Source organism: Peromyscus leucopus, chromosome 5 (assembly GCF_004664715.2).
Source record: "Peromyscus leucopus breed LL Stock chromosome 5, UCI_PerLeu_2.1, whole genome shotgun sequence".
NCBI classification, from domain to species: Eukaryota; Metazoa; Chordata; class Mammalia; order Rodentia; family Cricetidae; genus Peromyscus; species Peromyscus leucopus.
This window is the reverse complement of record NC_051067.1, coordinates 26,241,009-26,253,407: the sequence shown is the minus strand read 5'-3', so window position 1 is coordinate 26,253,407 and position 12,399 is coordinate 26,241,009. Positions and strand designations below refer to the sequence as shown.

Here is a 12,399-nt window from a genome sequence, read left to right as displayed (position 1 = left end):
CTCTTTTTACCTGATTAACATCCCTTGTGCTAAGGACAAGCCTGCTGGCTTCAAACTAGACACGTGCTGAGAATAAGTGTTCTCCTCCCAGGAGTGACCGCTCACTCTTACTCGCTTTCTCTCCTGTGATTAGGATAAAATGAGCGTAGATAGATGCTGTAGGACCTTAGTGTCTAGGGCAGTGCCCAGCACTAGTAAATATTAATTTAAATTCTGCAAATACTACGGAAAATGTAGTAAATTACCCTAAGAAGAGTAAGTTAACGGGTTCTTGAAGATGGTCAGTGGAGATGCCTACAGGAGGCCCTGGTGATGATGGGTCTCCTGCTGTGTCTGTCCCTCCTTGTTTTTTCACCTCCCAGGGAAGGAAGGCACAGTGTGGCTTCTGTCTTCATCATTGCCCTTGAATTATCTTTGGTTCATAGAGACCAACACAGTGTCACAGGCTTGCGCCCAGCAGCGTGGCGCTGTGGGACATTCTGAGCAATGGACATTTCTCTCCATTCCAGTGCCCTCCCCACCCCTTCCAAAAGCTCTCATAGTATCATAAGTATGCAGGCAGAAAAGCGTGCACAGGAACCCTTAACGTCACAGGTGCCAAAGGGAATCGGGGTTAGTGTCTGCCAGCTGAGGCTGCTCCACACTCGGCAGCTGCTGAAGGTCATCCTTGGTGAGATGTGAAGTTATAAAACCTCACCTCACTCTTACTAGTTGTTTGAGGTAAAGTAGTTCCCCTTCTGATGAACGTGTTAAGGAGCATTTAAAGCATATGCAAAAACTTAGCAGCAATTTCTTAATAACGAACGGTGAGATGTCAGTTAACCTAATTCTGATATTTCTCTCATCTTTTTAACTAGAATAGCATGAGGAGGTGGGCTGGGTATCCATGTTCAGTTGACTTGAACCTAAAAGGTCTAAAAGCTAGAGTCCCATTTCTAGGCAGGATTTCCCCAGCCTCTGGGGTCAGCATCATATGTCTGCTCTGAAGTCAGAACTCGAACCTGTTTCAGCCGAAAATAGATCCTGGCCTAAAGTGCAATGTCTGTGCCCCTGTCCTGCTTAGCCTGTGACTTAGCCCTCTGTATTCTGAAGGGATGGAGCCTGGAGTCTCCCTCGAACATGCCCTGCCCACAAGGTGGGAGCCACACCAGGGGAACCCGTGGATGAAGCATTTCCAGTCCTCACGTGTGCTCTGGCCTCAACTGTTGGAAGCTCAGTAGACTCCCCTCAGAAAGAGCATTGTGTTTCCAGTGACTGATGGGAATGTGTTAATGTTAAATCTTGCTTAGAGGGTGTTTCCAGATTACCAGGGGAGAGGCGAGAGGTAGGTATCCGACAAGGCTACATTCTGCAGCTGCTAGGGAGTGATAAAGGGCTGCTCAGAGCAGCATGAGCTCAGAGGCAACATGGGGGATTTCATTGTCTTTCTTTCCAGAAAAGAAGGAACAACAAAGAAAGTTTCCATCAGCAAGTATGTGGTGTAAATGGGAGCAAGTTGCTTTGCCTCTATAAAAACAGTGGTAACAAGACCCCTCCCCAGGGAGTTTATGAGTGTGAGATGTGGTTATACAAATAAATAGAACTTTCTGCCATCATGCAAATGTGCACATCTGCCCTGCCCCATACCAGTGAGCTCTATGTGCATGAGGAGTTTTGATGAATTTCCATTTAACTAGCCACATGGGCCCCGGTGACCATAGTGAGTTACAGACCGCGGGGTGCTCATAATGCCGTTATTACAGCACCTGAGATTTCACTCAGTGAAGATCTAGAGATCATGATGCCCACTATCCTGTTGGCCTCCTGTCCACTTCCCCAGCAGGGCTTTTGCACTTATTGTGAGCTCAGTATGTGGTTATTTTTCTGGTAAAAGTGGTAGTACTACCAATATACTTCGTTTATCTCTGCTGCACACCAGGAGTGCTATGCAATTTCACTAGTGCCGTGTAGGCATGTGGTGTTGGTTTGGAAAAGGGCTTTTGCCTTTGTGTCTCTTAAGTGTCGTGTACCACCATGCCAAGCAGGATAGGCTTTTTTGTGTTTTGTTGATTTTTTTTTTTTTTTTTTTTTTTTTTTTTTTGAGGCAAGGTCTCACTTCGGTGACTTCAGGACCCTAACTGTCTTCTCTTTGGGCACAGTCGTTGGATGATGATGTCATACAGATATTTTGTACCACCTGCAAAGATTTGGTATCCAGAGATATTAGAATATGTCTTTACAAAAACAAAAGGGGGAGAGAGATGTGTGTGTGTGTGTGTGTGTGTGTGTGTGTGTGTGTGTGTGCTAACCACTAGCACTTATGCTTTATTGTATTCAACTAAAATGAAGCGACAAAGCCTATGCTAAAGCTAACAGGCCGTGGAGACTGAGCTGCCTCCTCATGGCTGTCCCTCCCTCCTAGATGTGACATCTGCTGTGTGACTTTCCGCACACACCGCGGGCTGCTGCGCCACAATGCCCTTGTCCACAAGCAGCTTCCCAGAGACGCCATGGGAAGACCTTTCATCCAGAACAACCCTTCGATTCCTGCTGGCTTCCATGACTTAGGATTTACCGACTTCTCCTGTAGGAAGTTTCCTCGAATTTCTCAGGTATGCTGATGGACCCATTCAGCCTGCAGCTACCTCTGCATTCTGTGCAGCAGGGTGGGGTGGGGTGGGGTGGGTTCTGTAATGTCCTCTCACTAAAATCCAGCCTGGCCTAGTCTGTCCTCCTTGGGTTTCTTGGGCTGAGAAGGGCTAATGGTCTTTTTATCTTGGGTTGCGTTTTCCATGAGTGTTTGTGTGAATCTAGCCCATCAGTGCCTTTTGCCCATTCTTCGGGCTTTGAGACATAAAGTTGTATATTCACCATCCCCACCAAAGCCCTGTTGTAATCGTTAGTGTCTGCTTTACAGCTAGGTGTTTTCAGCAGTTTCTATTAAAATGCATTGAACTTTTTTGGGGTGTGTGTGTGTGTGTGTGTGTGTGTGTTTTGATCTCTGTCATATGTATGTGGATGCTCCTGGAGGCCAGAAGAGCATTGGATCCCCTAAAGCTGATTGTAAGTGGTTGTGACCCGTCTGATGTAGGTGCTGGGAACAAAACTTGGGTCCTCTGGAAAAGCAGTAAGCATTCTCAACTACTGAGCTGTTTTTCCCAGATCCTTGGATCATTACAGATTTGAATAAGCCAATGAGCCCATTTGTTCCATGCCTATACGGAAACTACCAAAACTACCTTTTAATTTTTTCCATGTGTGAAATTGAGATAGGAAGCATCCACAGTTCTCGGGTGCATTATACCTGACACATGTACATGCATGATTCTCCCAGGTGATTTATGTCCCCTCTTCTCCCACAGTCACAGAAACAGCCAATTCTCATCATTTTGTGGAAAAGGCACCCTGGTTTGTCCTCTCAGCTTGTCTGGCACTGCCCAAACTGGCCATCCTCCTGCCTCAGTCTGCCAGGTGCTGGCTTTGTGCTATCACCACCAGTGTAAACGCTTTCCCTTTTTTAAAGGCTCAACTAAAACCCCACCCTGGTGTTATTTCACTGTACTTTTTAGTATCTCCCTGGTGACAGTGTCCTTAATCAAACAAGCATGATTCTTTCGGGCATGTCCATCTTTTTGGAACCTATCTTGCTGTGAGGCAGACACTAATGATTACAACAGGGCTTTGATGGGACGGTAAATATACAGCTTCAAATCTCAAGCATGAACGATGGGCCAGATCCACACAAAAACTCACAGAAGACTCAACCTAAGATGAAAGGTCTTCTACCCTCTCAGCCCAAGAAACCCAAGGAGGATAGACCAGGCCAGGCTGGATTTTAGTGAGAGACTGAACATTAGAGAAGAAGACCAAAATATTACACACATGCACACACACACACACACACACACACACTATTGCAATAAGACATTGCTATGTACAGGGTTCACACTTGGGAACTGTGTGCAGTTGAGTAATGAAGGGGAAGTGTCTCGTAATGTTTTACGTAGGTTTACAGTTCTGTGTTAGACTGCATCCGTAGCTGTCCGTGACCACATGTGGCCCACAGGCTGTAGTCCAGGCTCCTCTCTCTCTCTGTCATTTTCCTAATTCAGTCTCAGCTTCACACTCAGAAAGGCTGGCTCCCAGCATTAACGAAAGGGGCTGCTGTTTCACCACAGACACGCCTCACATCTCCCTTCCGGGTCATTTCTAAATCCTGACCTTTTGTCCCCCTGCCTCTGCTGGCGGGATCCCCTCAGGCCTGGTGTGAAACAAACCTGCGGAGGTGCATCAGCGAGCTGCACCGCTTCGTGTGCGACACCTGCGACAAGGCGTTCCCCATGCCGTCTTCGCTCATCCTGCACAGGCAGACCCACATCGCTGCCGCCGCCGATCAGGGCCGGGAAAAGCTCCAGCCCCTGGCTGATGATAGCGCGGACCAGAAGGTCTTCCTGGCCTCACTGGGCCTGCAGCACACCAAAGACATCAGGCCGGCACCTCCTGAGGAAGCCCTGCCGGACGACAACCAAGCAATACAGCTCCAGACACTCAAGTGTCAGCTACCTCAGGACCCTGGCTGCACCAACGTGCTGAGTCTGTCCCCTTTTGAAGCTGCTTCTCTGACAGTCCTCCCGGCTACCAAGGAGAGCATGAAGCATCTGTCCTTGCAACCCTTCCCAAAGGGCTTCATCATCCAGCCGGACAGCAGTATCGTGGTAAAGCCTATTTCGGGAGAGTCAGCCATTGAGCTAGCAGACATCCAACAGATTCTCAAGATGGCAGCTTCAGCTCCTCCACAAATCAGTCTTCCGCCACTTTCCAAGGCTCCCGCCACGCCCCTTCAGGCCATTTTCAAGCACATGCCTCCTTTGAAGCCAAAGCCCTTGGTCACACCTCGGACAGTGGTAGCCACCTCTACACCCCCACCTCTCATCAATGCACAGCAGGCATCCCCAGGGTGTATCAGCCCTAGCCTTCCTCCACAGTCCCTGAAGTTCCTCAAGGGCTCAGTCGAGGCAGCCTCCAATGCTCATCTGCTCCAGTCTAAGTCTGGGGCCCAGCCAAACACGACCACACAGCTCTTCCTGCAGCAGCCTGGAGTGGAGTCGCCAGGCCAGCCTGAGATGAAGACGCAGCTGGAACAGGACAGCATCATCGAGGCCCTGCTGCCCCTAAACATGGAGGCAAAGATCAAGCAGGAGATAACCGAGGGTGACCTCAAGGCCATCATGACCGGCCCCAGTGGCAAGAAGACCCCTGCCATGCGCAAGGTGCTCTACCCCTGCCGCTTCTGTAACCAGGTGTTTGCTTTCTCTGGAGTTCTGCGCGCCCACGTGCGCTCCCACCTGGGCATCTCACCCTACCAGTGCAACCTCTGCAACTACATCGCTGCAGACAAAGCCGCTCTCATCCGCCACCTTCGCACACACAGCGGGGAAAGGCCTTACGTCTGCAAGATCTGCTGCTACCCCTTCACGGTCAAAGCCAACTGTGAGCGGCACCTGCGCAAGAAGCACCTCAAGGCCAACCGAAAGGACATCGAAAAGAACATAGAATATGTGAGCAGCAGCGCAGCGAAGCTGGTGGATGCCTTCTGCTCCCCGGAGACAGTGTGCGGGCTCTGCGGTGTGGATCTGAAGCACTACCGAGCACTGCGCATTCACATGCGTACACACAGCCTGGGTGGCTGCCCCAAAGGCCGCAAACCTTTCGAGTGCAAAGAATGCAATGCCACCTTTGCGGCCAAGCGCAACTGTGTCCATCACATCCTCAAACAACACCTGCACGTGCCCGAGCGTGACATCGAGAGCTATGTGGTGGCCACAAATGGTGGCCTTGCCCCCACAGACACGCCCACAGAGGCCTCTGCCAGAGGAGAAGAGGGCAACTGCATTACTTTTGGTGAGTGCAAGCCCCTCGCCACTTTCCTGGAGTCCCAAAATGGCTTCCTTCACACAAGCCCCACCCAGCCCCTGCCTTCCCACATCTCTGTCAAGCTGGAGCCCGCCAGCAGCTTTGCGATGGACTTCAACGAACCCCTTGACTTTTCACAGAAGGGCCTGGCACTGGTCCAAGTGAAGCAGGAAAATGTGTCCTCCTTGCTGACCTCTTCCTCCTCTGCCCTCTACGACTGCTCCATGGAGCCCATTGACCTATCCATCCCCAAGAGCATAAAGAAAGGAGACAAGGACACAGTTGTCCCCAGTGACGCCAAGAAACCAGAACCAGAATCTGGGAAGGCTGAGCAGCAGTCTCCCTGTCCACCACCCTGCCCTACCCTGTCAGTGACTATGGAGCCCAGAGGGAGCTTGGAAAACTCCACAGGCACTGTGGTGGCCGTCACCACAGCTGCCAATCTGGAAGGCCACACTCAGCCCCTCCAGGGCTCTGTGCAGCTGGCTGTTCCCATCTATTCCTCAGCTCTCATCAGCAATCCCCCCATCCTGGGCAACTCTGCCCTCTTGAACAACCCCGCCTTGCTTCGGCCATTGCGGCCAAAACCTCCCCTCCTCTTGCCAAAGCCCGCCATGACAGAGGAGCTGCCTCCACTGGCTTCCATTGCCCAGATCATCTCATCTGTGTCCTCGGCCCCTACTCTGCTGAAAGCGAAGGTAGCTGACCCTGGGCCATCGATCACCAGCAGTCACACTGTGGCCACAGACAGCTTAGGAAGCTCGATCCCCAAAGCTGTCACTACCCACACTGACATCACAAGCCCTAAAGAATCCAGTGACCCACCCCCTACAGCCAGCAGCCCAGAGGAAGCCTTGCCTACTGAGCAAGGAACCTCTGGCTCATCCAGGAAGAGGGGTAGGAAAAGGGGGGTGAGAAACCGGCCCCTCGCCACCAGCAGTGGTGTGGACCTGGACTCCAGTGGCGAGTTTGCTAGTATCGAGAAGATGCTAGCCACCACAGATACCAACAAGTTCAGCCCATTTCTGCAGACTGCAGAGGATGATACTCAGGATGAGGTGTCTGGAGCCCCTGCAGAGCACCATGGACCCAGTGATGAGGAGCAGAGTGGCCCTGCAGAAGACAGGCTGCTGAGAGCAAAGCGGAACTCCTATGCCAACTGCCTGCAGAAGATCAACTGTCCCCACTGTCCCCGGGTCTTCCCTTGGGCCAGCTCCCTCCAGAGGCACATGCTCACACACACTGGTAAGGCCCTCAGGACTCACCAGGCGGTGAGTCTTGAAAGAAGAGACTGAGGGGGAGGGGGGAGGCCTAAAGTCTGGGGCCATCTTCTGTGTCTCGGAAGCCACAGGCTGTTGGTTTCTGTCTGAGCCACCAAGGGTGATCCACTGGCACACAAATGCATCAGACAAGGTGACAGTGGTCGTAGCCTCTCTCACTTCCCTCCCCACATCCCTTGCCTGACCAGTGTCAAGATTTTCTACTAAGTTAAGTCTGGAGGCAACTCCAGAGAAGTGCGACTTTGCACTAAGTAAGGTTCTGGGGATGTAAGGAGCTTGGTGCTTTGACGTGAGAAACCTCATCCTGGCATCTTCAGGGCCACTTTTTCATTTTGAACATTCTGTGGAGTTCTTTGGCTACCATACATGTGAAAAGTAATACTGCAAAGTGTGACTGGGCCATTTTCCCCCTTCTCTGAAGTAGCTGCACCTTCCCCTATTTTTTTTTTATTTTATTTTTTCTCCTTTTTTGAATATTTATAATACACAGGTAACTGGTAGTGGTAATAGTTTTAAGTTCTATTTATTGTAAAATGTCAACTGTTGAGGGAAACACTCTCATTATAATTTGAAAGTTCTAAATAACAGAGCTAAATTACCAAAGTGATATCCTAGAAATATTTTTCAGATGTCAGTTTCTAGAATCTTAAATACAGAATATTTGTTGAATTATTTTATGCCAGATATTTTGAGTATTTCAATAACCATATACCTTTTATCATAAATGTAATTTTCTGAATATATTATCACAGGATTTGTATCATTGATCATTTGGGCTTTGTACATTGAGTTGAGGTCCTTACTCTTTTGGTATTTACAATTCAAATATTAATAGGTAAGACTAAAAAAAAAACAAATTATTCTTACTATATGTGTAGTACAGGATTGCTAGGTCATCAGCAAAATTGAAATTTTAGGCCAACAAGTAATTTTTGTAGTGTTAGGGACAAACGAAAGCCTTACTTATTGATTTGAATGAAGTTCAAATTTAGCTAGACGTCTTGTCATTCTGCTTGCAAATGATAGAAAATCAAGGTAGTTGGGAAGTTTACAACAGTACTGTGAAGGGCAGATATGTGCCTGGTGGAAACACTATAGGTAAGACTGATAGCCCAACTGTGCCTTTTGAGATGGTCTGGACCTTGTGATTTCCCCCAGCCCCTCCCACATTCTCTTCTAGATGAATGAGAGCTCTAGGCTTGGTAGACACTGCACATTTTCTATGGATAGCCCATCTCCCAGCCAACTGACAGTCTTCCTGGAAACTGATGCATCGATACATTTCTTTTCAATTTGTGCTGGCATCTTCAGATGCTAGGGACACATCCCCACTTGAGAGTCCAGTCCTTATGATGCCTGGGTCTTGATTGCCAGAATGCCGTCATTGCTGATTCAGGAGCTTCTGAACCTGTTCAGTCCCCAGGACCCATGTGGTAGATGAAAAGAACCACTCCCACAAGTTGTTCTCTGACATCTACATGCATGCCATGGCATGTACATGCTCACACTCATGCTCGCGCACATGCACACACACACACACACACATACACACACACACAGAATAAAATTACTTTTTAAATGAATAAATTCCAGTCAACAGCACTGAGCAAAACCCAAATTCAACTGTAGTTAAGCTAACTGCCTACATCGTGAGAAATGCCTTCTTCCATCCGGTCGTCTACTATGTGGGATTATTCTAGCATCTATCCTTTGTCTTGACACTTTTCTCCGGTTTACTCACGCCCTACAGTGGAGCAAGGAGGCCAAATGCTAAACGTCCAAATAGGGGCCAGCCAGCACAAACATGGCTTTAGCTCCTTATCCTGCTTAGGTTCCAGGAACTGCATCTGAGGAGGAAGCTGTCATCTTTCATGTCCGCTTGTGTGGTTTCTACAGTCTCAGTTTCCTCCCTTCTCCAACTCTGTATGAGCCCGTGGCTCACTGTTCTTTCTCTCAATGTGTTGGACCTCGTGAGACAACGATGTACTGTTCCTTACAGTCCCCCTCTTGAGCAGCTCATCTTTAGGCCACAGGAGGACAGAGTGCCAGCAAACAAATAGTCCCTTTCAGCTGCAGTCCTCATCTCTTCCTCCTTCCCTTTGCTCTGGTTCCTTGTTCCACTGTGACAGGTCAGGATGGTGCAATATCTGAGAATCCCCTCCAGCTGTAACAGCTGGGGTTCCCTAACTCGCTTTCTCATGGGTGTTTTAAGCTCCTTTGCCAGCTCTGGGCTCTTCCCCCTCACCTCCTACCCACTGCTAAGGGGTAACAAGCACTGAAGTTTGAATTCGGAAGCTATCCTTAGAGTGTAGAAAGCGACCGGAACCAGTTGTCCTTGGATGCCTTTTACTAAGGTTTAGTTGATGTTGATGTGTATGTGTGTTTGTATGCATGACTGCACATACGTGTGCAGTTACCTGCAGAGGCTAGAAGAGGGTGTTGGATCCCCTGGAGCCAAAGTTACAGGTGCCTGTGAGCCAACAGATGTAGGTGCCAAGCACTGACTCGGGTCTTCTTCAAGACCATCTCTGCAGCCCAAGGCTTTTCTTTACCACTTTTACTTAAGTGGCAGCTTTGACTGCAAAAGAAGAAGATGAAGAAGGAACCACAAAAGAAAGATGTCTTGGCCCTGAGGGTAGAGCTTATGGGAAGTTCAGGGAGGCTTGAGTGTCTGCAGGCCAGTCACCACAAAAACTCCATCTGAGTCACAGTCTAGTTCCAACCTTGATTCTCTTCAGAGAACATTTGCAGCTCATCCGTCCGTGTAGGTCTTGACAAACAAGGTCCCGTTGTCCTCAGCAAACTCTTGTTCCTTCTGCCTGGCTTTGCTCCCGGTGCCCTTCAGATAATGCCTCTTCCTTTTCTGACTGCTCTGCATGAATGAAGATTGGCTGACTGGCTTTAATGTTCACATTGGAGTGGGGGGACATACGATTCCTGGGTACAAAAGTAATTCCTTATGGTTACAGCTGTTCTTACACACACTAATAATAATAATAATAATAATAATAATAATAATAATAATACAGGACAATTACCAATGGCCATTTAAATCATGTGATGTGGGTGCAGTCCTCTGGTGATTTTCAGATCTACTATGAAATGCTAAAAAGGCTTACCACTTTTACATCTCTGCTATTTTAAAAATAAGGGTTTTTTCTGCAGTGAACTTATGAGCTTTAAATGATGGTGTTACTTGTCAGTTTGAGGCCCTTCTTACGATCTAAAGCTCAGGTACCACCAAGCTGTCTTTTAACTGTTATACACTAACATGACTCTTTGTCATGAAATATAGCCTGGCTGTCCAAACCACCTATAAAGAAGAAGCATGGGAAAACTAAAAAAAAAAAAAAAAAAAAAAAGTAAATCATGTAAGAGACAGGAATGTACCATTTCCTTTGAAATCAAGAATCTCAGCATCGTGGAGCGGGGGAGATGGCTGGGTGGCTAAGAGCAGAGTTCAGATCCAGCAGCCATGTAATATGTTGGGCATCTTAGAAATGCTTGTGACCCCATCTCCAAGAGATGCCACGCCCTCTTTGGCCTCCCACACATGCAGATTTACTCGTGCACACACAGACACAAATGGAAAGCCTGAGTGAATCCCAGTGTGGTCGCTTCTGCCTCTTCCCTCTTTTAAGCCCCCTCTCCACCTTTTTTTGGTGCTGGCTCTTGATCCAGCCCTTCTGTGTGCACAGAGCTCCTGGTCCGCCACTAGCCCCGCCCCCTCGTTTCTCCTCTGCCTCTCTTCTCTTCCTCCCCATCTGGCCAAACCTAAAGAAGCTGCCATCTTGCTTTTTGACAGAGAAATAGTAAAGGAAATTTTAAAATATTGTGTTCAATTATTAATGGAAAGCAAGACAGTCACCTGAAAAATACACAGCAAAGATGTTTCTACAGCTAGTCACTTTATGACTTTTTTTAAAATGAAGGCGTTTTCTGTGCTTTTAACAGAAAACTCCTGTGGACCCCTGTCAGGGGACTCACCAACCAATTGGTGGGTTTTTAACTCTTGTGCAGGGTCCCTTTTCAGTACATTCTAAATGTACACATGACAGGATTTTGATGTGACCTTCCAAGGTCTCTGAGTATTCCTGGATTGATGTAAACATTTATGTCTGTCTTGTCACCCCCAACCCTATACACCTTTTGTGTGCCTTTCTACCCCACGAAGTAGACCTTGCTGGGGTAGGGGTCTTTATCTGTTTGGCTGGCTTTGTGGGTGGATGTTGTTGCTGCTGCTGCTACTACTGCTTTTTTTCAATGCTGTAGTTCAAGCCCAGAGCCTCCTAAGTGCCAGGCGAGAGCTGTGCCCTTCAGCTCCATCCCTGGCCCATCTGCACTGTGAGCCAGCCCCTAAGAAGGTCTGTGAGCGCTGTGCTCCCCGGAGGGAAGAAATGCCCCATGTCCTCAATTACCCCTGCTAACAATCCTGAGTGCATTGTCCCAGGCATTCTGGGCGGCTTTCCCCTGGAAAACAAGAAGCCCATCTGGCTCTTCCCAGCAGCAAGCCTTGGGGGCCCCTGCAGTGCCCATCTTGCACCCTACACTAGTCCAAGCTTTGCCGATATTAAAGTCTTCATCTCAAAGGAAGGTCCCTGGTTTGTGTTTCCAGGGAGCTGGGCCCCGTGACTCTGTGTCAGTTACTGAGGATTGCCTACAGGTTCAAGGCTCCAAGATTGCAGCACTCGGCAGCAACCCCGTGCTTTTAGTCCAAAGTGACACCTTGTCCCAAGGGAGTCAGAAACTGGGACCTGCAATCTGGCAGCTGGAGCAAGGGCGAGGGGTGGGAGCGAACCAGTGACGCCCAGCAATCCACCTTTGCCTTCTCTCTCCTAAAGCTCACGATGCTGCTCTCTTCCTCTCCGCTTCCCATTCCCGTTTTCCTGCCTCCCTTCTTGCCCCTCTTCCTTCCTTACCTCCTCAACTCCTCCTGTCCTACTTTATCCTGCATACTCTCCTGCTGAGCCCGTGCCCTCCCCTCCACATCAGTCCACACAAACCCAGTCACAGGGGAGCTTCCTGTGCGTTTTGAAACACAGTGTTTACCATGCAAATGGAATCAGATAAATGAGGGGGGTAAGCGGGCCAAAGCCGAAACCTCCTCTGGGAGGGAAGAAGGGCCTCTCCTCCTCCCAACATGTCAGCCTGTTCATTCATAGCACTGTAGAGCATGTAACCCCACGTAGACCTCGCCGTGTGCTGGTCACTTCCTACCGCACAAAGC

General features: G+C 48.9%; 1 protein-coding gene across 4 annotated transcripts in view; it reads left to right on the top strand.

The window, feature by feature from the left end:
* Nucleotides 1-12,399, top strand: part of Rreb1 (ras responsive element binding protein 1) — a 131,077-nt gene that overhangs the window by 106,676 nt on the left and 12,002 nt on the right. For all 4 annotated transcript variants that reach the window (XM_028856539.2, XM_028856541.2, XM_028856544.2 and 1 more), the window contains exons 9-10: nt 2,402-2,591; nt 4,239-7,137. In XM_028856539.2, coding sequence (XP_028712372.1) covers nt 2,402-2,591; nt 4,239-7,137 — 3,089 coding nt within the window. The remainder of the gene's footprint in view (nt 1-2,401; nt 2,592-4,238; nt 7,138-12,399) is intronic.